At 43.0% G+C, this 24,259-nt stretch overlaps 2 protein-coding genes across 3 annotated transcripts in view; one reads left to right on the top strand and one right to left on the bottom strand.

The window, feature by feature from the left end:
• Positions 1–1,609: 1,609 nt before the first annotated feature.
• LOC121604632 (deleted in malignant brain tumors 1 protein-like) overlaps positions 1,610–24,259 on the top strand; it is a 60,539-nt gene continuing 37,889 nt past the window's right edge. The window contains exons 1-4 of the mRNA XM_041934207.1: positions 1,610–1,913; positions 2,203–2,631; positions 2,822–3,136; positions 3,603–3,618. Coding sequence (XP_041790141.1) covers positions 1,610–1,913; positions 2,203–2,631; positions 2,822–3,136; positions 3,603–3,618 — 1,064 coding nt within the window. The remainder of the gene's footprint in view (positions 1,914–2,202; positions 2,632–2,821; positions 3,137–3,602; positions 3,619–24,259) is intronic.
• Positions 10,125–16,777, bottom strand: LOC121604290. Of its 2 annotated transcripts, none has more exons than XR_006006746.1 (2): positions 10,307–16,777; positions 10,125–10,207 (listed from the first exon to the last, which is right to left on the bottom strand). XR_006006746.1 is itself a non-coding variant. In XM_041933768.1 (2 exons), the coding sequence occupies exons 1-2, from the start codon at positions 15,256–15,258 to the stop codon at positions 10,781–10,783; spliced, it is 3,705 nt and encodes a 1,234-aa protein (XP_041789702.1). In that variant the 5' UTR covers positions 15,259–16,777; the 3' UTR covers positions 10,187–10,780. The 2 variants fall into 2 exon arrangements, 1 of the variants encoding a protein (XP_041789702.1); XM_041933768.1 differs by having other exon boundaries at positions 10,187–14,431; positions 15,205–16,777.

The following is a 24,259-nucleotide window of genomic DNA, read 5'->3' as shown; positions in this document are numbered from 1 at the left end:
TGGATGGACGATGTCAATTGCACAGGCAGCGAATCAAAGCTCTCCGAGTGTGGCCACATAGGGATTGGATCCCACAACTGCGGTCACCATGAAGATGCTGGTGTCGTCTGTGAAGGTAAATACAGATTTGTACAGCAAAAGTCAATGAAGCCTCACTGTGTCACATACTGTCTATGATGTAACATCTAGCAGAGAGGATTACAGTTACCACCTGCTGAAAAAAATATGAAATGAAATTTGCCAGTTTTAAGCAGAAAGCCGCTGTATGTGCTTCCTCAAAGATATCCTCATCCTCATTTAGTCCATCTTTCATTTGTGTCTCATATTAACAGTTTTGTGTTGCATGTTTTCTGTTAGCTACTTCACCAATGAGGCTGGTCAACTCCGGCAACCGCTGCTCTGGCAGAGTGGAGGTGTACCTTTCTGGACAGTGGGGGACAGTGTGTGATGATGAGTGGGGTCTGAATGATGCCGACGTGGTGTGTAGACAGATGGACTGCGGTGTTGCTCATTCAGCACTACATGGTGCAGCGTTTGGTCAGGGCACAGGACCCATCTGGTTGGACAATGTCAGATGTTATGGCAATGAAACATCGCTAACAGACTGCAGACATGTAGGACTTGGGTCCCACAACTGTGGTCACTTTGAAGATGCCAGCGTTATTTGTGGAGGTAAAAATGTTGACACATATTTAAAGTACACTCCAATTCTTATTGCTAACATTTAACGAGAAAATGGTCTCATCAATATATTTCAGTGTTTACCACACACAATCAATGTTGTTTTATAGTGCAATCGGTCAAATGTACATGTGCAGTTGCTGTGAAGAACACAGTGTAGCTCTGTGTCCAACGATAACATAATCAGTTAAATCGGTTATAAAGAAGGGGGGGTTTTCCTCAGTAATGCTGGTGGCAGTGCAGGTTGTAGTTGTCTTGTGACTTCAGATTTTTCTTTCTGCTGAACCAGAATTCAACAGCACAACTTTCCCGCCCCCAACGAGACCTCCCTACTTCAACACTACTACTGCCACTACTCCTCCCACTCCAACATGGAATGACAGCACAGCAGTTGAGGGGCAGGTCCGCCTGGCCAATGGAAGAAACAGCTCCTGCTCTGGTAGAGTAGAGATCTTCCAACGTGGACAGTGGGGGACGGTGTGTGATGATTCCTGGGGCCTGGTTGACGCTCAGGTGGTGTGTAGACAGCTGGGATGTGGCAGGGCCCTGTCAGCACCAACATCTGCACATTTTGGACAGGGCAGCGGGCCCATCTGGATGGATGATGTCAGGTGCACAGGCAGCGAATCAAAGCTCTCCGAGTGCAGAAATATAGGGATTGGATCCCACAACTGCCGTCACAGTGAAGATGCTGGTGTCGTCTGTGAAGGTAAACACAAATTTTAAGTCAATGAAACCTCACTGTGTCACATACTGTCTATGGTGTAACATCAAGCAGAGAGGATTGTAGTCACCACCTGTCAGTTTTAAGCAGAAAGCCCCTGTATGTGCTTCCTCAAAGATATCCTCATCCTCATTTAGTCCATCTGTGATTTGTGTCTCATATTAACAGTATTGTGTTGCATGTTTTCTGTTAGCTAGTTCACCAATGAGGCTGGTCAACTCCAGCAGCCGCTGCTCTGGCAGAGTGGAGGTGTACCTTTCTGGACAGTGGGGGACAGTGTGTGACGATGAGTGGGGTCTGAATGATGCCGACGTGGTGTGTAGACAGATGGACTGCGGTGTTGCTCATTCAGCACTACATGGTGCAGCGTTTGGTCAGGGCACAGGACCCATCTGGTTGGACGATGTCAGATGTTATGGCAATGAAACATCGCTAACAGACTGCAGACATGTAGGACTTGGGTCCCACAACTGTGGTCACTTTGAAGATGCCAGCGTTATTTGTGGAGGTAAAAATGTTGACACATATTTAAAGTACACTCCAATTCTTATTGCTAACGTTTAACTAGAAAATGGTCTCATCAATATATTTCAGTGTTTACCACACACAATCAATGTTGTTTTATAGTGCAATCGGTCAAATGTACATGTGCAGTTCCTGTGAAGAACACAGTGTTGCTCTGTGTCCAACGATAACGTAATCAGTTAAATCGGTTATAAAGAAGGGGGGCTTTTCCTCAGTAATGCTGGTGGCAGTGCAGGTTGTAGTTGTCTTGTGACTTCAGATTTTTCTTTCAGCTGAACCAGAATTCAACAGCACAACTTTCCCGCCCCCAACGAGACCTCCCTACTTCAACACTACTACTGCCACTACTCCTCCCACTCCAACATGGAATGACAGCACAGCAGTTGAGGGGCAGGTCCGCCTGGCCAATGGAAGAAACGGCTCCTGCTCTGGTAGAGTAGAGATCTTCCAACGTGGACAGTGGGGGACGGTGTGTGATGATTCCTGGGGCCTGGTTGATGCTCAGGTGGTGTGTAGACAGCTGGGATGTGGCAGGGCCCTGTCAGCACCAACATCCGCACATTTTGGACCGGGTAGCGGGCCTATCTGGTTGGATGATGTCAGGTGCACAGGCAGCGAATCAAAGCTCTCCGAGTGCAGAAACATAGGGATTGGATCCCACAACTGCCGTCACAGTGAAGATGCTGGTGTCGTCTGTGAAGGTAAACACAAATTTTAAGTCAATGAAACCTCACTGTGTCACATACTGTCTATGGTGTAACATCAAGCAGAGAGGATTGCAGTCACCACCTGTCAGTTTTAAGCAGAAAGCCGCTGTATCCTCATTCTCATTTAGTCCATCTGTCATTTGTGTCTCATATTAACAGTTTTGTGTTGCATGTTTTCTGTTAGCTAGTTCACCAATGAGGCTGGTCAACTCCGGCAACCGCTGCTCTGGCAGAGTGGAGGTGTACCTTTCTGGACAGTGGGGGACAGTGTGTGATGATTTATGGGATCTGAATGATGCCAACGTGGTGTGTAGACAGATGGGCTGCGGTGCTGCTCGTTCAGCACTTCAGTTTGCATCGTTTGGACAGGGCACAGGACCCATCTGGTTGGACGATGTCAGATGTTATGGCAATGAAACATCGCTAACAGACTGCAAACATCGAGGACTTGGGTCCCACGACTGTTATCACGGTGAAGATGCCAGCGTTGTTTGTGAATGTAGGTTTCCTTTTTATATTTGGCAATGTTTTGAGATGATATAGCTAAAAATACATGCAAACTGTGGTACATGTTTATGGAGGTTGTCATCATGGCGTCTTCCTCTCTCACACTTTCGTTCTGTGACCTTGTATCTTTCTCTTTAGTGCCACTCCAACCTTCTTACTTTATTTGTGGCCGTGATAAAATGAAAGTAGGGCTAGATGTGTCTGACCTGGCTGCCTCTGGTTTGAACGCGTTCTCCGGCAACTTAGCAGTTCTGAACTGCTCCTGGGTCCGTGTGAAGAATGACATTGTGTGGTACGAAGTGGATGTCATTGACGGTGCCTGTGGAAACACACTGAGGGTAATTACTGTTTTTTGATGTAAACCTAATTACCAGCATGTCTAAAGAAATAATTTTGTGTTGGCCTGCTCTTTTCCATACTGCCTCATAACATATCTGTGATGCTTGGGTATGCTGTAGCTAGAAATTCTGGGCCGTGCTAAACAATCTACCTCTGTGTTCTCCCTCATTTAGCTGTAGACATCTTGAATCTTCAGCTGCTTTCAGCTCACTTAAGGCTGCACTGCTCCAATGTATCACGTTAATATCTGTTGTCTTATTTATTTCCATTCAGGGTTAAACCCAGACAGCTAACATAGTGCTACCACTGTGGTCTTAGCATTTGGTTGGTTGGAGATGAAACTGAACACAAACTTCATCAGGCATCAAGTAACGATACTGATGCCTTGACGTCAACACTGAGGAATGAGATGGTCCTGACCTACCCATTATTCTTTTTTTTTTCTCCATAATCCAGACTCCCTCTAAATGTCTCCATGGCCAAGATACCTTCCCCTTCTTCCAGCTCACATTGAGAAGGGGCACCTCTTATTATTATTGTTATTATTGGCCTGGGGCTGAGCATGTTCTAGCAGCCCTGATGACTTTCTGAATCTCCTTCAATGTTGGTGACCTCATGTTGAGCTTGATGGTGTGTTCTGGTCACATCAAAACCAATCAGTCTCCCAGGTCTTAGTCCCTCTCTCCATTGCTGTAGGCGTGGTTAAGGCCAGATGATCTCTCTTTTTACTCTGGCCAGTGTGGGGTGACTCCTGACTGGCACCTCCTGTTCTTAAAACTGGACTGCCATCTACACAACTGCACATAAGCTTTAGACTGTCGTTAAGACGGGGTTATTGGTCCCCAAATGGGAAACTTCTTTTCACTCACTCTTCTGCAGGGAGGTCAGGTCAGGAGGAAATGGCAGGGGCAATTCATTGTCTTACAATGTCTTAAATCCTGGACAGGACAGGGCCCTAAAACAGGTCATGCTGCTGCTCATAGCATATCCTCTCAAGCTGACATAATCATTTGGCTAATTGATCATTTAATCACCCTCTGTCTTTCAGACCAACGGCACACATGCCATCTACTCCAACAGTTTATTTCTCTACCCAATAAATGCATCCTTTGTTGTTCCCGTGAGTCTTCCCTTCTCCTGCGTATATCCCCTGGACGCAGACGTCACCCTGAATGGCTCTATAAGTCAACGCTTGCCGTAAGTAGCCTTTCACTGAATGTGACTGGTTGTAAAAATGATGAAGCTCCTATGTCTACAATCGAAAATTAAGGCAGACCTGGTTAAATTAGGTCCAGTTTATGTCTTCATTTTAACTATTCACCTACATGTAGTATGCATTGCTTTCTGCCACAGTGTCTTTTTTGATATTACCACTGGGAGTCACCAAAGTCAACTGTGCAGGATTTTCAAATCCTCATCATACTGAACAGCAGTGTTGTGTGTTGTTATACACAGAATGGAAAAAATTGCTATTAATTTGTTAGTTAAGAATTATTTTTTCACCACTTTTGCAAGAGAAACTTGATAACAAATGACTTATAAGATCTCAAAAATTAGTCAGTCACACAAAGGTAAAATCTAACCTAACAGGAATTAGTATCTCAAATTTTAGTTTGTTTTGCAGATGATAAGTAGTTGATTTGTGTCATTGTTATCAACTCTTACCTTAACGAATGGTGTTAAATACCTCAGCAACTTACATATGATCCAACCTTTTCATATAATTCACACTGATCAGTGTGATAGCTGTTTGAAGTGATGAATCCAGTAGCACTGTGGCAAATGCCATCCAGTGGTTTGGGGTCAGTGGCAGCTGCATGGGCATAAAGGATGTGGTTGTTTGTTGTTTGACGATCTGTTATCCAATCAAATTCCCATTCAATGCTGTACTGCAAAATGATCCCACCAACCTAGTTGACAGTTCGTCCCCTGATGATGGTTTAAAGAACAGCACCACAACAACACAAGTACTCCAGAAACCTCAGGCACTTCAGCAAGGACGTGCCTATAAAGCTATCTGATAGGGAAATGAAGATTTCTATGTTGCTGCCTACTGTTTGTATATGCATGCATTCCTACCATGCAAGTTTTTTGTCCAAATCATGGAAACCCCAGAAAGGAACACACAAAAAGACCAAGAAATGTCCAGAACTTTCTGGAGTATAATAGTAAACAAATATGACCATGACAACATGGAGAGAACTTGGAAAAAAGACAAAAAAAAATGTATTTTCTCCACAGGCCGGAAGAGGGCATTTTCGGCTCAGGTACCAAAGTCACAGCCTACATGACTCTGTACCGCAGCGCCAACTTCATTGACCGTTATCCAACAGGCCCAGTGACCCTGCCAGTGGGCTCACCACTCTTCATAAATGTCGATGTTAATGAGAGAGATCCACGCTTTGCACTTGTTCTCGAGGCCTGCTACGCCACTCCCTCACCAAACCCCCATGATTCCATACAGCACTTTTTCATCCAGAACAAGTAAGTGTCCCTCTTGAGCCTCAGGAGATGGTTTGATGGTGTGATGGAAATGGGAAAAGGTTAAATGTATAGTGATGACCCTCTCCAACTTCTTTGCCAGGTGTGCCACAGACCGCCGACAGGTGTCAGTGATTGAGAACGGCTCGTCCCTCCGGGCTCGTTTCTCTGCCCTGTTCTTCCTGCTGCATGATGAAAGCATTTACCTTCATTGTGACCTCAGCCTGTGTGACAGGAAGACCTCCTACTGTGTTCCAGTAAGTCACACATTTACTTCTTTAATAGTGTCATCAATCCGTAATCAGTGCAACTTAAACACTGAGTTGTGATGGTATCTCTTTTTTTCCCACCTTCTTCCACCACATAGTCTTGCACAGGCAGGACACATCGCTCCGTTTCTGGCTCTGAGACTCTGAAAACTTTCAGCATCGGACCAATCAGTTGTGAGTATGAATTACAAGGTGGTCTCAGGGCTGATATCTCAGCACAATGAACTATATGCAATTAATAACCAATCTCTTTTTCATTTTCAGGGGAGAAGTCACCTGAGTGACCTGGGAACACACAGTAATAATAACAACTCCATATTGTATATTTTGCCTTAAAATTCATAAGGCATAAAATTATAAAAAATGTATACACAACTCTTACCCTACTATGTATCATTCCTCAGTCCTATTATCTTTGTAATGTTATGCGGTTATAATAAAAGTTAAAGCACCAATACTTTTCTTCTTCTCTGTGTTTATAAATATATATATATGAATTCCAGCGCACACTAGGATACTTGAATTGACACTACAACCCTGATTGAATGTTGTACATCATCAACTTCATTCATTGTTGAAAATATATGCTGCTTCTGAATTTGATGCCAGCAACATGTTTCAAACAAGTTGGGACAGGAGCCACAAAAGTAACTTACTAAATTAGATATGAATATTACAATTCCAAAAGATAATGAGATACAATAAATGCAGAATCTGGATATTCCATCTCCCATGAGTAGATCCAGAATGCAGACATTTCCAACTGCACAAATTTCCACATAATATGACCCATATCAAAAACTAGAAGAAAAAAGTAGACCATATATATATTGGAGGAAAGAAGATTGATAAATCAATCAATCAATCAATCAATCAAACTTTTTTATATAGCACTTTTCATCCATTTAAAATGCAACACAAAGTGCTTCACAAGATAAAAGAATACAACAACAGAGAGAATAAAAGCATAATATGACAGACAATATCCCGCTTCCAGATATACACACACGCTCACACACACTCACAAAACACACACACACACACACGCAGTGCTGAGACATGGCAGGGCACTGAGGAACCATGTGAGGAAACACCTATGGGAGCCATCCACTCTGGGAAGCGCCACAGCCTGCAGCCACCGGGGGCGCCGCCACAGAGACCACCCAGACGCCGATGGACAGGGGCAGACTCCGCACTTAATGCAGAGCCACCCAACGGCCCCGGGCATACACCCCAGTGTGGAGGCCCCCCATGAGGAAACACTGAAGCTAAAAACTAAAAGACTAAAGAAAAAATAAATAAATAGATAAATAACCAAATAAATTAAAGATAAAAGCAGGTATAATGCACAAAAATTAGAAGCTTTAAGAAAGTTAAAAATGTAATAAATAAAAGTAATAAGATTTTAAGATGTAACACAGATAAAGTGCATAACTAAGAACAAGTCATAAGAAATATAAGAATTAAAAAAAACATAATAGAAGAATTAAAAGTTAAAAGCCAAACCAAAAAGGTGAGTCTTGAGCCTCCTTTTAAAAACATCAACAGTCTCTGCAGTCCTGATGCTCTCCGGCAGGCTATTCCATAGTCGAGGGCGGTAATGGCTGAATGCAGCCTCCCTGTGGGTTTTTGTATTAACTCTAGGAATAATTAAAAGTCCAGTGCCGGAGGACCTCAGGACCTCAGGTTGATATGATAAAAGCAAGTCAGATAAATAAGTGGGCCCAAGACCATTAAGACATTAAAAAACTCATAAAAGAACCTTAAAATCGATCCTGAAACACACGGGGAGCCAATGCAGCGATTTTAAAATCGGTGTAATGTGAGCCCGCCCTCTGGTCTTCGTCAGCACGCATGTGGCTGAGTTCTGTAATAGTTGCAGGTTAGAAATTGTCCTTTTGGGGAGGCCAGAGAGCAGGGCATTACAGTAGTCTAAATGACAGGAGAAAAAAAATGCATCAGCACCTCCGTGTTAGCTTGAGAGAGAAATGGGCAGACTCTGGCTATATTCTTAAGATGATAAAAACCTATTTTTGTTACATTTTTAATGTGTGGAATAAAATTCAGCTCAGAGTCAAAAATAGCGCCCAGGTTCTTTACACATGTGTTGGTTTAAAATCTTGTAGTTTTGGTAAAAGTTTCTCTCTCTTGCCTTCAGGACCAATGACTAAGACCTCTGTTTTGTCCTGGTTGGGCTGTAGGAAATTCTATGCCATCCATGAATTTATATCTAAAATACAGTTAAAAAGGGCATCAATTGGCCCTGTGTCTTCAGGAGACACGGCAATGTACAGCTGTGTATCATCTGCATAACTGTGGAAGCTGATGCCGTGTCTCCTAATGACGTCCCCAAGGGGAAGCATATATAGATTAAAAAGAATTGGACCTAAAATTGACCCTTGGGGCACCCTATGTGTTCTGGAGGAACATGTATCAAAACTTACCCGGAAATATCGATCTGTGACATGGGAGCTGAACCAGTTAAAAACAGTACCAGAGAGGCTGACTAGGTTTCTCAGTCTGTTTAATAAAATGTGGTGATCTACTGTATCAAAAGCAGCACTTAAATCCAGTAGTACCAAGACTGTGAGTTTATGTGAATCTGCGTTATACCTAATTTCATTTAAAATCTGTCTCTGTACTGTGGTTCATCCTAAAACCAGATTGGTATTTCTCTAAAATATTGATACTATTTAAAAAATCATTTACTTGATTAAAAACCAGCTTTTCTAATATTTTACTTAAAAATGGTAAGTTGGACACTGGTCTGTAGTTATTAAAAATGTTGGGGTCTAGGTTACTCTTCTTCAGAAGGGGCTTCACCACTGATGTTTTAAAGGCGGCAGGGAAGACACCCGTCTGAAGAGACTAATTTACAATATTTAGAATCTGTTCCTCAAAGAAGCCATAAAATGTTTTTAAAAGTGATGTGGGAATTGGGTCTAAAAGGCAGGTTGTTGGGTTTACTTGGGAGAAAGCTCGACCAAGTGTCCTTGCGTCCACCAGGGCAAAACTCTCCAGTGTTTCCTCAGGTAAAAGTAATGGTACAGGTGTGTTAAAAAATAAATTCTGTTGGGGTAAAAGACTGGATCTGATATTATCGATTTTACTTCTGAAGTGGTCTGCAAAGTCCTCACAGAGGGCATCTGATGGGGGTTTGGAGGGTTTTTTAAAATTGTTATTAGTTAAACCAGGCATGGGCAAACTACGGCCCGAGGGCCATATGCGGCCCGTTACAAAATTTAATCCGGCCCGCCGAACTTGAACAAATTATATCAATAAACCTTGTTAATGTTTTATTTTCCCTGCAATTCTGTTTTTTTCCCAATAGATGGCGCACTCTAGATACATTGAGCTTTGTTGAGGTGAAGCGTATTACTCCACGTTTGCGCTTTACTCTTCGACCCTCAGCCCTTCTGTAAAGATGAGCGGAGCTAAGAATGTCCAGTTTTTAATAAGGAGTGGACAACTAAATATTTTTGACTGAACACCGATCAGGCGGTGTTTAAAGACTATGATACAGCAAGAAAACTGACTCCAGACTTTGATGCGCTGGATAAAAAGGGAGACCAACAACACTGTTCCCACTGAAATTAAAAGTACGTTTCTCCGTTGTGTTATGTAAAAAATGCATTTGAAACTAATTTGTTCTGTCTGTTAAGGGATGCACATATGTGGTGCTCAGGTGCACGTATGTTCTCAAAACCAAGTGCGCAAATGCAGCGCGATCAAATATAACGCGCTCCACATACTGGCGCGTTGTCACTGTTCCGTCCTCACGCTGCTCGTTGTTGAGTTTTGGGATTAGGGATGATTGAATAGAAGGAGAGGACAAGTAGACCTGCATCTCCTACCGTTTTTTAAATGAAGACTATAACTGCTCCCAAGGTTTTCTACTGGTACAGATAAGCCACGCTCCAACTGATGTTCACCAGCATTTATTTTCTTCTTCGCACAGCAAACACCGTGAAAAACTGTGCAAAATTAACAATACAAAAACAAGCATTTGTCAGCACAAACACATCCTCAAACTTAAATAAATCATCTGTTCAAAATAAATTACAAAAACATACCGTATGCGCCTTCTGACCAGTAATTTAGGAGTTGTTACAGTCCCTTAGCGTCTATTTTCTTGTTTTCACCGTCCAGTGTGCGTTTTCTGCGTCTGTTTTCCTGGCAGCACATTTCCTGTATCTGATCATGTGAAGCTGCATGCTGACTATTTAGAGCAATATGTAATGTGACCAGCAGGTGGTAGTAACATGACAAAGAACTTGCAGACATTTAAAACAAGACATTTTCTCTGCAGTAACAAAAAAACTCTGTACAAAAGAAACACATTTTCCTGTGACAGCTACACTGCCACCAAAATTACAAAGATTTATATTCATCCATGTGTTAAACAAATTAAATCTAGTAATTTTCCTGAATTGACAATCAACCATCAAACCATGTTGCCTCAATAACGTCAAAACAATTTAATCTTCAAACCTGCAAACCACTCTTCTGTGTTTGTGTTATCAGATTTTGTACCTTGACACTATAGTCTAGGACTCATTTTCAACTAGTATTACTAGTTTTTGAACTGGTCGCTCAAGAAACGACAGTTGCTTCAAACGTTCACCTTTCTTCCCTAAATCCCTCTGTCCTATTTGGATCTTAACCTTTCGCACAAGACCATCATCATCTTCACTCGTCTGAACTACTCTGGCCAATTTCCACTCATTTCTGGGAATATTGTCCTCCTTGACTATCACTACATCCCCAACTTGCACATTTCTTTTAGGTGCATGCCACTGTTGTCTTAGGCTTATGTTTGCCAAATATTCTTTGCGCCACCTGCTCCAGAATTGCTCTGTTAGATATTGCACCCTCCGCCACCTCTTTCTGGCATACAAATCTTCCCTGACAAATTTGCCAGGAGGTGGAAGGGGCAGAGACATTTTCATCGTGAGCAAATGGTTAGGTGTCAAAGGCTCAACACTTGTGGGGTCACTGATTGTATCTGTAGTGAGTGGGCGATTGTTCACAATCGACATGGCCTCGTAGAAGAATGTTCTCAATGAGGTGTCATCTAGCCTTCCTGTGGCTTGTGCTAAGACAGAACTCATTACACTCCTGACTGTCCGAATCTGGCGTTCCCAAACTCCGCCCCTGTGACTTGCTTCGGGAATGTTCATTTGGAAGTCACATTGGTTTGTAGCCAAATAGGTAGAAATCTTCTCTTCGTCTAACTCCAGCAGACCTTTTTCAAACTCATTCTTTGCCCCGACAAAATTTGTACCTCGGTCGCATCTAATCTGTCTCACTGCTCCTCTGATTGCTATGAAGCATCTCAAAGCATTTATAAATGCATCAGTGGTGAGATCCACCAGCATTTCAATGTGAATGGCTCTGGAGCTTAAACATGTGAACAACAAGCCATATCGCTTACATTCTTTCCGACCTTGCTTTGTGTAGAAGGGGCCAAAACAGTCGAGTCCAGTGTATGAGAAAGGGGGTGAGGGATCTACTCGGTCAACTGGCAAGTCAGCCATGTGCTGCTCTTCGACTGGTCCACGCACCTTTCTGCAAGTGACACAACACTTAATATGTTTGGCCACTACCTTACTAGCACCTATTACCCAATAACCATTGGCCCTGAGTTCGTTTAATGTTTGGCCTCGACCTTGATGTTGTGTTTTCTTGTGATAGTGGTCGAGGACAAGTTTTGTGACAATGCCTTCCTTAGGAAGAATCACTGGATGTCTCAACTCAAATGATGCAGAAGACTTTCTCAACCGCCCTCCGACCCTAAGCAGGTCATTCACAAGGATGGGATCAAGTTGGTACATCTTATGAGTTCTTGGTAGTTTAGCTGATTTTTGACTGAACCATTTCAGCTCTTCTTCAAAGGCCTCTCTTTGTGCTGCCTGGATGAGTACAAAAGCAGCCATTTTTCTCTCCTCCACACTAATGTGCCCTGACTTGTCTCTCTTTGCCATTCTTTTAATCCTTGCAACAACATTGAGGGCTGTATTCCAGTCAGAGAATCTTGAGAACCTCTCAAGAAAGCTGTCTGTCTCAACTGCATTCGTCTTCAGGACTTTTTCCTCTGGGTCCCCAACAAGAAGCTCTGGGGAATGTTGGTTTATGTTAATTTCTCGATCCCATAAAAACCTAGGTCCAGAGAGCCAGTTTGAGTCGATCAGGCCTGCCACCGTGAGACCCCTACAGGCATGATCCGCTGGATTTTGATCAGTTTCAATATAGTACCATTGTCTTGGATCTGTAGTGTCTCTTATTTTCTGGACGCGATTAGCAACAAAAACATGACAGCGCCGAGCTTCATTCTTAATGTACCCAAGCACGACTCGAGAATCTGTCCAGAAAAACTCCTTATCTATCTTCAGCTCAAGCTCTGCTCTGAGGAAGTTACTTACTCCGGCAGAAACTGTGGCTGCAGTGAGTTCAAGGCGCGGGATGGTGACAATGCTTGTGGGTGCCACTCTGGCTTTACCCATTACCAGTGTACAATGCACTTGTTCATCAGCAACAATCCTGATATATGAACATTGCCCATAACCATTGCTGCTGGCATCTGAAAAATGATGCAGCTCAATTTTTTGGATCGTGCTGAGGTTCTCAGGAATGAGACATCTTGGTATTTGAATTTTTTGAAGATTTTCCAAGTCACAGAGCCATATTTTCCACTTGGTCTCAAGTGCAGGGGGAACAGGCTCATCCCATCCAACACCACGTTTGCACATCTCTTGCAGCACTTGTTTTCCAGACAAGATGTAGGGAGAGAGAAATCCTAATGGATCGTACACGCTTGCAACTGTTGCTAGGATTCCTCGCCGTGTGGCTGGTTTTTCTTTGAGGGCCACATTGAACGAGAACACATCGGCCTCTACGTCCCATTTTATTCCCAATACACTATGCATTGGAATCTCAGTGTAGTTCAGATTCACATTTTTCCTGTCACTGGCACATTCTGTCTCTGGAATTGCATCCAAGACTTCTTTGTTATTGCACACAAATTTGTGTAAGCGCAACTTTCCTTTAGCACAGATTTCTTGTGCTTCATTGACCAGCTGTTTCGCTTTGTTGACTGAATCAAAACTGATGAGCCCGTCATCCACATAGAAATTTTTGTGAATGAAGCTGACTGCCAAGGGGTAGTCCCTTTCATGTTCACTGGCTAGGTGCTTCATGCCAAAGTTAGCACATCCTGGAGATGATGCTGCTCCAAAAATATGCACTCGCATGCGATATTCCTTAGGCTCAGTATCTGTGTTCCCATCTTTCCACCACAGGAACCTTAAGAAGTCCCGATCTCCTTGGCTGACGTGGAAGCGGTGGAACATTTTTTCCACGTCGCACATGACTGCGATTTGGTGTTCGCAAAATCTGCACAAGACTCCTACCAGAGCATTGGTCAAATCTGGACCTGTCAGTAGGTGGTCATTTAGAGAGGTGCCTTCAAATCTGGCAGAGCAGTCAAAAACAACTCTAATTTTCTCTGGCTTCCTTGGATGGTACACCCCATGGTGTGGAATGTACCATGTATTACCATCCTTCGGTGTGTCGTCTGCTTCTTCTGCATCACCATCTTCAAACACACTGTCCATGAATTTCACATAGTCCTCTTTGTACTTGGGATTTTTCTCCATTTTTCTTTTTAAATGCTTTAGGCGAGATGTAGCCAGCTGCTTATTATTTGGAAGATGTGGACGCTCTCTGAAGGGTAGGGGCATTTCCAGATGACCTTCCTTGTTGTGGTTAATATTTCCACTCAAGAGCTGTAGGAACTGAATGTCCTCTTGAGATACACTCCCTTCTTTAGGGTTTGTGTCTAGAAAATCCCTTTCCAATGCTTTGATTACAGAGGCAGGGGTGATGGATGGGAGCTCTTTAACAGAGATGCGATGGCAGACCCCTGTTACATCCATTGAACTGGTCCAGGGTTTAATGGATCCCACAATACTCCATCCTAAGTCTGTTTTGACTGCATATGGATCATAATCATTTCCTGGTATGACTTCCCTTGGTTTCAGAGCCCTTGCACAGTCATAACCAATCAGGAGTGCTACAGGACAGTCCAACAGATTTGGCATCTCCTCTGCAATACAGAGAAGGTGGGTCCACCTTTTCGCTGTCTCACGAGTTGGAATACTGTTTTGTTCCAGTGGAATGTATTCTCTAGTGTATGTAGGTGGCAGCTCAATGTACTCTTGGGAATGGTACCCTCTTACTCTTAGTCCTTCCACCTTTTGGCAAGGCACGATTGAACCCCTGTCAGTCATTGTTGTTAGTTTTAACTTAACAGGTTCAGTGGTTGCCTGAATTTTTTCACAAATGTCTTGGTCAATGAATGTATTACTGCTTTGTGTGTCTAACAGTGCGTACACCAAGATTTCTTTGCTTTTCTCTGCTGCACAAGAGAGCCACACTGGAACAATCATTGAAGTGCAATCACTGTTGCCAACTCTTACACTGCATGAAACGGTTGAATCTCTTTCCTCGTGTGATGGTGTTTCAGGCTTGTCTGCTTGCAGACGTTCTTCATGGAGAGGAGAGGGGTGGTTTCGCCTGCAAATATTACAAGTGACTCTCTGGCGACAATTTTTGGAGGTATGGCCAACTCTAAGGCAGCCAAAGCACATTTTGTTGTCCATAATGAACTGTTTCCTTTCTTCAAGAGACATTGCAGCAAATTTTTCACATTTATAGATAAAATGATTTTGTTGACAGCAGATACATTTAATTTGCCCTTTGTTCTGAGTTGCAGAAGGGCTAGGTCTGGAACTCTTGTCACCCTGTGATGTACCTGTGGCCTTTGAATTTTTAAATACCTTTGTTGATGCCACCAGGACACTTGCCTTCAGACGTTTCTGTTCCTTCTCAGGTTTTTCGCATGTGTGCCTTAATGCATACAGGGAGGATACTGGATTGCATGCTATGCGTGCTTCTTCAGCCACAAAGTCTGCAAATTCTGTGAAACCCGGATATGTCTTCCCTTCATCCAGTGTTTTAGTGACATGCCGGTTCCAGCGGGTTGTTGCCCAGTCAGGAAGTTTCAGTAGCAATTTTTGGTTTTCCTCACAATCATCTAAAACCCTGAGACCTTGCACATGGGGCATAGCATTTTTACAGGAAATGAGGAAATCACTGAACTCTCTTAATTTAAGAGATTCTTTTGATCCAATCTTTGGCCAGCTGCTCAGTTTTCCACGGAAGGCTCTTTGAACTACAAAGGGGTGACCATATCGTTTGTTTAAGGCATCCCAGGCCTGTAGGTATGCTTCCTCATCACTTCGATAGAATGTTCCTTCTAATACACAAAGTGCTTCTCCGCCTATGTATTTTTTCAAATAGAACAGCTGGTGTTATGTGCTGGATCTGTGCAGCTTGTCTCAATTAGAGCCTTAAAGCAGGTGCGCCACTCAGTGAATTTGAGTGGGTTTCCTGTAAATATGAACGGCTCTGGTGCTGGAAGTCTAGTCATTGCCAAGGATTCTTTCAGTGCTTGAACTAGTGAGGCTTCACCTTTTTGTGACTCTACCCTTTTGTCACAGTGAGAGACTGGATCACTGTGGGGGGTCTTATTGCATTTACCTTCAGAGAAAGGGGGAGCTGACATGTTTAGGAGAACTTGGGTGCATGGAGCGCTGTTGTGCTGCATTGGAAGCTGACTCAGTAAAGTGCCTTTTACTTCACTATCTCTTATTTCAGCATTCAATTTTGATTCCTCTTCAGCATACACATTGTATTCAGCCTCTATGGCCTCAAGATCCCTTCGATCTTCCAACATTTTTAACCTCTCTTGCTGAGCTAGAATTGTCTTTCTCTGGGAAGAGATTTCCATTTCTCTGTTTATTTCAGCCCGTTTTGATGCCAAACGTGCAGCTGCGTCTGCCTTCTTTGCAGATACATGACTTCCTTGCTGACTATGACTTCGCTGACTACTCCGTTCAGCTCTTGACACAGTTGATCCATAAACTGACCTTGCATCTTCTCTTTGGAGTAACTGAAGGAGTGATTCTTTCACAGCTACTGCATCAAACTCCTTGGTATCAACATCTGCATAGCGCCTTTTCAGGAGCAGAGTTATTTCAGTAGTAACTGAAGTGCAGCTATCCATCTTCCTTCTTATGTCTTGAGATGGTGCTGTCAGTGCACGTAAACTCTCATACTCTTGCTTTAGTTCTGACTCACATTTTTCTACTGATTTGATCATTTCACCTAACTCAGCCTTACAGCATTCTTCTTTAAGTTTAGACCTTATCAGTTGTACCTCTGCCTTAAAGTTTACATATGACGACATGAACTTTCTTTCCTTGTTTGCTATTTCATTCCTTTTAAACTCAAGCATTTTTACTGTTAGGCTTCTTTCCCTTTCTGAGCGTCTAACCTCTGTTTCAACTTGAGCCAGTGGCTGCGGCAGCCCTATCTTATGTATTTCAAGATCTGCCCAAATTTCTCCTATGCGTGTCTGAATTTCTTCTCTTTCAGAATCTTCAAGTTCAGTTTCTAATTTATCTTCCAACTGTGCTTTCTCATCTTCTAAGGATGCAAGTACGTCCTCTAACACACGAGTTTCTAATGTACTATGTTCCATTTTCAAAAATACTTAAATACTGAACTGCAACCTTTGAAATATTAAACAATGAACGGAAACTTATAAAAGAACCACGAAAATACACTATCTCAATTATCAAACAATATCACAAAAGTTGCACACTTCCAATAAATGTACATTTTCAAAACACAGTTTGCTGTTTGTTTGTTTGTTTTTTTTTTTTAATGGCTTTAAATTCGGAAACAAACTATTTCCAGACTCTTAAGATACAGTCTGACCTGGTATCCCAAAGGCGTTGAGATTTATTGCAAAACTGCACTGTCCTTTAATGTTGCCTTGGTCCCTCATGAACTCGACTGGAATGGGCCACTGCAGTTCGGATGTCCAGCTGATGCAGGAATATGGAGGCAGATCTTTGGTGCGGGCTGCAGTGAAGTCCTTGAAGCATGGCCGTGCAGGAATCTTGCTTCTCAGTCTTGGAATGGCCACGTTTTTCACTATAACTGCTCCCAAGGTTTTCTACTGGTACAGATAAGCCACGCTCCAACTGATGTTCACCAGCATTTATTTTCTTCTTCGCACAGCAAACACCGTGAAAAACTGTGCAAAATTAACAATACAAAAACAAGCATTTGTCAGCACAAACACATCCTCAAACTTAAATAAATCATCTGTTCAAAATAAATTACAAAAACATACCGTATGCGCCTTCTGACCAGTAATTTAGGAGTTGTTACAGTCCCTTAGCGTCTATTTTCTTGTTTTCACCGTCCAGTGTGCGTTTTCTGCGTCTGTTTTCCTGGCAGCACATTTCCTGTATCTGATCATGTGACGCTGCATGCTGACTATTTAGAGCAATATGTAATGTGACCAGCAGGTGGTAGTAACATGACAAAGAACTTGCAGAAATTTAAAACAAGACATTTTCTCTGCAGTAACAAAAAACTCTGTACAAAAGAAACACATTTTCCTGTGACAGCTACAAAGACAGTCAGGAGGAGACTGATGATGATAATATCCTTAAGGATAACACAACTTTCAGTGCTTTAAAATAATAAAAAGAGTCATTTCAATAAATAGCTCAGTTCTGTGGGACTTCAAAGACAGATATTTAGTTGTAATGCTTTTGTTCATTTTCAATTGAAATTAAAGCACATGTGTTCTACATATCTCATGATATTTTATTTTCTCTTATGAGGTGGATTACCAAAACACTCCATCCATCTGCTCCTGGTCCGGCCCCCCAGTCAAATTTTAGAACCCTTTGTGGCCCACAAGTGAAAAAGTTTGCCCACCCCTGAGTTAAACGATCAATGGTGGAGAACAGGAATTTGGTGTTGTTTTTATGGTCTGTGATGAGTCTTGAAAAATGAGAGATTTGTGCCAGTTTGACTGTTATTGTAGATTTTCAGCTGTTCACGTAATATTTCAAAGTGAATTGTCAGTTTGTTTTTTCTCCACCTCCTCTCTGCACTCCTGCAATTTCTCTAATTGTTTTATGACAAGACAAGCATTGTTTTGCTGGAAGCACCACTGTACTAAAGCGCAGCATCACAGAGCTGCTCGCGTGGCTCCTTTGTCACATATAGACTTTAGGTAAACTGTTTCTTGTATGTGTCACGTCACATTATACCAGCATTAGATAATCAAGGCAGCTAAAAAATGAGTGTTTCATCAGACTGTTAATTGATTTCCTGTTTCTTCTCAGCCAGTCAGAACGACTACAGAATTGATGCCAACCAGGAGCTGCTGGCGATTGGTGTGACTAACATCATGAGTTCCTCTGTGTCAGCCTACCCTGTCACTGGCAGCTTTGGGAGGTTTGTGTGCTTGTCTGTGTGTGTGTGTGTGTGTGTGTGTGTGCGTGTGTGTGTGTGCGAGGGAGCTGTGATGTATTGTAGTTGTAGTTTACCTCCGTACCACTTAATGGAGTCATTCTTAGTTGTAGTTCTAGGTCAGGTACAACGGGAAGTGAATAATCTGTAACGTGTTGAAGACGCAAGTAAACAGTAACAGTCATGTGAAATCGGTCTCCTTGATTTATCAATATTTTCATCCCTTGGTACAATACCAAAATATCACATGGTGTCGGAAGTGAACAAGAAGCGAACTATGGAGCAACTGAAACCTCCGAATAGTCTCAGCTTCGAGGGAAATGTTGCAGAAAACTGGCGAACATGGGTTCAGAAGTTCGACGTCTATCTCATCGCATCTAGGTTGGCGGAGAAGAGTGAAGAAAGACAGTGTGCAACGTTTCTACATGTGGCGGGAGATGAAGCCTTGAAGGTACATAATACTATGGAATTTGGTGAAGGAGAACTGGATTTGAAGGAGCTGAAAGAAAGGACATAGTGAATGCAAGACTCTTACGAGAAGAGAAGTTGGATCTGGAAAAAGCATTAGACATTTGTCGAGCTAACGAAATTACACAAAGTCACATGAAAACTCTGCAAGAGGAATCAGACATTTCCGTGAACAAAATTGTGAAAACAAAGCCCAGAGCTAAGCAAGACAGCATGCAAGCTAGAAGTGCTAGGACAGACAGCTAGGAATGCACGAGGTGTGGCTACTCACACCAGCCGAAGAAATGCCCCGCATACGGAAAGGTTTGCGACGAGTGTTCAAGAAAGAATCACTTCGGTCGTATGTGCAAAACACCAAAACAAAAAGGCAACGCAAAGAAAACAGAGAGAAAAGTTCATGAATTAGAACAGGAAGAAAATGCTGATGTTTTTAGGATGCGTTGAAATGAAAGAAAATGTGCCATTCAAACGTCTGGATGTAGTCTCTGCAAATGAAAAGGAAAATCAGAAATGGACACAAGCACTGAAAATAAACAACCATGAATTGACATTTAAACTAGATACTGGAGCAGAATGCAATGTACTGACGTACAAAAATTTTGAGAAAGTGGCAAACAAGAAAGCACTGCTAAAATCCAAGTACACGCTTGTTACCTATTCTGGCCACATGATGGAGCCAAAAGGCAAGGCAAAGCTCAAGTGTTACCACAAAGACAAGGAGTATGAGCTGAATTCCAAGTTGTTGATGGCAATTCACCAGCAATTATTGGAGGAGATGCATACACAGAGCTAGGCTTGATCAAAAGAGTGTTCAAAGTAGGAAATGAAGATGACATCTTAAGTGAGTACGAAGATTTATTCACAGGCTTAGGATGTGTTCCAGGATTACACCATATCCAGCTTGACAAAGAGGTTCAACCAGTCATTCATCCACCACGCAAAGTACCTGTAGAATTGAAAAACAGAGTTAAAGAAGAACTAAACAGAATGGAAGACATTGGGGTCATTACGAGACAAACAGAGCCCACTGACTGGATGGATAGCATGGTGACTGTAGTCAAACCAAACAAACTTAGGATTTGTATTGACCCACAAGATCTAAACAAAGCGATACGCCGAGAGCATTATCCACTACGCACAGTTGAAGAGATAGTCGCGGAAATGCCAAATGCCAAAGTGTTCTCTGTCTTAAATGCCAACCATGGTTTCTGGCAAGTTCAACTCGACGACGAAAGCTCCAAGCTGTGCACCTTCAACACTCCGTTTGGAAGGTATCGCTTCCTGAGATTACCCTTTGGTATCTCATCCGCTCCAGAGGTGTTTCAGAAGTGCATCGCACAGCGTCTAGAAGACCTGGAGGGAGTTGTGAACATAGTCAATGACATTCTTGTTTGGGGAGAAAATATGGAGCAGCATGACTAAAGATTGAGACAGCTGCTAGACAGAGTCAGAAGCATCAACCTGAAGCGGAATCGAGCTAAATGCAAGATCAGGATGACTGAAGTCAGCTATGTTGGACATGTCTTGTCTGCAGACGGATTGAAACCCAACCCAGAAAAGGTCAGAGCGATACAGGACATGCCGGAACCAGAAGATAAAACAGCTCTGATGAGGTTCCTGGGAATGCTGCAATATCTGGCAAAATTCATACCGAATCTGGCAGAGGTGAGTGCACCTGTGAGAAAACTGCTAGAAAGTGACATAGCATGGCATTGGGACTTTAAGCAAAAAGAGGGCTTCAGAAAGTGAGAGAATGGTGAGTAACACCCCAGTGTTGAGATACTTTGATGTCAGCAAAGACATTACACTGTCAGTAGACGCAAGTTCAGAGGGATTAGGTGCAGCGATACTGCAAGAAGGACAGCCAGTAGCATTTGGATCGAGGTCGCTCACTGAGTGTCAGAAAAGATACGCTCAGATTGAGAAAGAGCTTTTAGCTCTTTGGCTGTGGGAAATTCAACCAGTACATCTATGGAAAATCTGTGCACGTTGAATCCGACCATAAGCCCCTAGGGACAGTGTTCAAAAAGTCACTACAGAAAGCCCCTCCTCGACTACAACGAATGCTTATGAGACTGCAACCCTATCTACAAGTGAAATACAAACCTGGCAAAGAGTTGTACATAGCAGACACACTGAGCCGTGCCTATCTCAAAGAACACAATGAACCACTCTTAGAAGATGAATTACAAATTCATGTCTTGTCAACGTACTTGCCAATCTCATCCGAAAAGTTGAATGCTTTCAGGACAGCAACAGCAGCTGATGAAGAGATGCAGCTGGTGATGAACTGCGTTCAGACACATTCCACCACAGGTCAGGAAGTATTGGACTTTCAGAGAAGAGCTCTCATGCTCTGACGGCCTACTCTTCAAAAGCTTACGAGTTGTTGTACCGCGCAACTTGAGGTCAGACATGCTGGAGAGAGTTCACGAGTCTCACCTAGGCATTGTGAAATGCAAAGAAAGAGCCAGAGATGTCATGTACTGGCCAGGAATGACAAAAGAGATTGAAGATGTCGTTATGCAATGTTCAGTCTGCAATATGTTCAAATGCAATAACACCAAAGAACCACTCATCAGTCATGAAATACCAGACAGAGCATGGGCGAAAGTTGGCGTTGATCTATTCCACTATGATCAAGGTGATTATCTGATGTGTGTGGATTACGTCTCCAAGTTTCCAGAGATCGCCAAGCTCACACAGACAACAAGTGCCCATGTGGTGACAGCTCTCAAGTCTATCTTTGCAAGACATGGGATTCCGGATGAAGTTGTGTCAGACAATGGTCCACATTTCTCAAGTGCAGAACTCAGAACATTCACACAGAACTGGGAATTCATACATACCACATCCAGCCCAGGATTTCCACAGTCTAATGGACAAAATGAAAGAGCAATTCAGACAGTGAAAAACCTGTTAAAGAAAGCTGCAGAGTGCCAGAATGACCCATACATTGCTTTGATGGAGTACAGAAATGCACGGCTAGATGGCGTTAAGCTGTCTCCTGCTCAGTTGTTAATGGGACGTAGACTGAAAACCAAACTGCCTACATCAACTCAGCTCCTGAAACCACAAATACACAAGAATGCACAAGAACATCAAAGACAGGCAGCTGAAACAGAAACATTACTTTGATCGTGGAGCAAAACATCTACCAATTCTTGAGGAAGGAGAAAAGATCAGAGTAAAAGTGAAAGACAACTGGCAACCAGCAAGGGTGTTGAAAAGTCATGATACGCCAAGATCCTTCGTCATCAAAACACCTGATGGAAACACCTACAGAAGGAACAGGCGATACTTGCTGAAAACCAGAGAAAAGACTTTCACAACACAGAGTCCTCCACATCTGGAAGACTATGATCCAGGAGAAAGACAACCTGCAGAACGTGATGCATCATTCCAAACACCTGCATCGTCACCGGTGAAAGCATCTGCAATGCCCACCATGAATGAAGAAGTGGTGATGAGATCCAGAGCGGGCAGAGTGATCAAACCACTGTCACGTTACTCTCCATGAACAGGAGTAAAAAAAAAAAAAGTTTTTGTCAATTTTCTGTTTCTACAAGACATTGTTTAAGTTGTAAATTTTAAGTAATTGAAATACTGCCAAGGAACATGTAGTTGTAAGGTTAAACAGCGAAGTAAGAGTTTTATTTGATACAAGAAATTATATGTTGTGGTCTGCAAAGACAAGTCAGTAATTAACAGAAGTTACAGGATAGAACTGTTCAGGGATTATCTATCTTAAAGGATAACTTTCGTTTTTTACAACCTGGACTTTATTTGTAGCATTAAATACGACCATTTAGACACCCAGACAACTTTGGTGGCATTTGGAGTCGTTTTGAAGAAATTAGCCCCAGAAGAGCGGCGCGTATATCCGTATAATGCGAGTAATTGGGGCACCCGTGCGTAGCCTCTATAAATGCATAATCTGCGGCGAAACTCGTTCATATTCCAATATTTTGTTATGATATGCTGGCGCTATTCCCCTCTGAGCCCGTGGTGGCATGTAATCAAAATCCAGTGTCTCTAGACAACTACTTCTGACGTGGATGACGTCATTTTCGAGCGCCGCGCGCTGCGAGCAGCCAGCTACAACATGGCTAACTCTGCGGCAGTTGGCTAGTTTAGCTGTAGTTTGCGACGGTTGGACATCCTTACCGTTTTGAGCCTGAGTACACGGACGAGGAGCTCGTTGAAAGGAGGACGTGGAGGCAGAGAGAGGAACAGCTGGCCAAACAACAACAAACGGCTGCACGTCCACGAGTAGACGGCAACTGGTGGTGTTCTTGTGGACAATGTTCTTCGATGACAACAGAGGAGGATATGTTCATCGATGACAACAGAGGAGGATGTGTCAATAAACGTCTGTATCACAACACTGGAGGATTTCAGCGCAATGATAAACCGGGCTGTGGTGGAGACATTTTTTCCTGTCCCTGAAGTGAACTGGAAGACCCAGCCAAAGCCTGCAGGACCAAATGGGCAACTTTCGATTGAGTAAGTAGCTTACACACATGTATAGATTGTTTATTTGCCTTGGTTTTGTTTGCCAGAAGTTTATCATTGTGCGGAAATCCTCCAGTGTTGTGACACAGACATTTATTGACACATCCAGACGCATATCTCCTGGCTGCAAGTCCTACTCTGAGCAACAGAGGCATTCCTCCTCTGTTGTCATCAATGAACATTGTCCACAAGAACACCACCAGTTACCGTCTACTCGTGGACGCGCAGCCGTTTGTTGTTGTTTGGCCAGCTGTTCCTCTCTCTGCCTCCGCGTCCTCCTTTCAACGAGCTCCTCGTCCGTGTACTCTGGCTCAAAACGGTAAGGACGTCCATCGTAAACAAAGTCATCGTCACCACCTCAGAGTCGGAAAAATATTCATCCATTTTGTGAAAAATAACAGTCGCAAACTACAGCTAAACTAGCCGACCGCTGCAGAGTTAGCCGTGTTGTGGCTGGCTGTTCGCAGTGCGCGGCGTCATCCACGTCAGAAGTAGTTGTCTAGAGACACTGGATTTTGATAACATGCCACCACGGGCTGTGTTCAATTAGTGTGTCACTGTTAATCATTGTCAAGTTGCTAGGGGCTAATTTCTTCAAAACGACTCCAAATGTTGTCTGGGTGTCTAAATGGTCGTATTTAATG

The sequence above is a fragment of the Chelmon rostratus genome, chromosome 3 (assembly GCF_017976325.1).
Source record: "Chelmon rostratus isolate fCheRos1 chromosome 3, fCheRos1.pri, whole genome shotgun sequence".
Lineage (NCBI taxonomy): Eukaryota > Metazoa > Chordata > Actinopteri > Chaetodontiformes > Chaetodontidae > Chelmon > Chelmon rostratus.
Note: the sequence above shows the minus strand (reverse complement) of the source record. Positions and strands in the feature narration are given on the sequence as shown.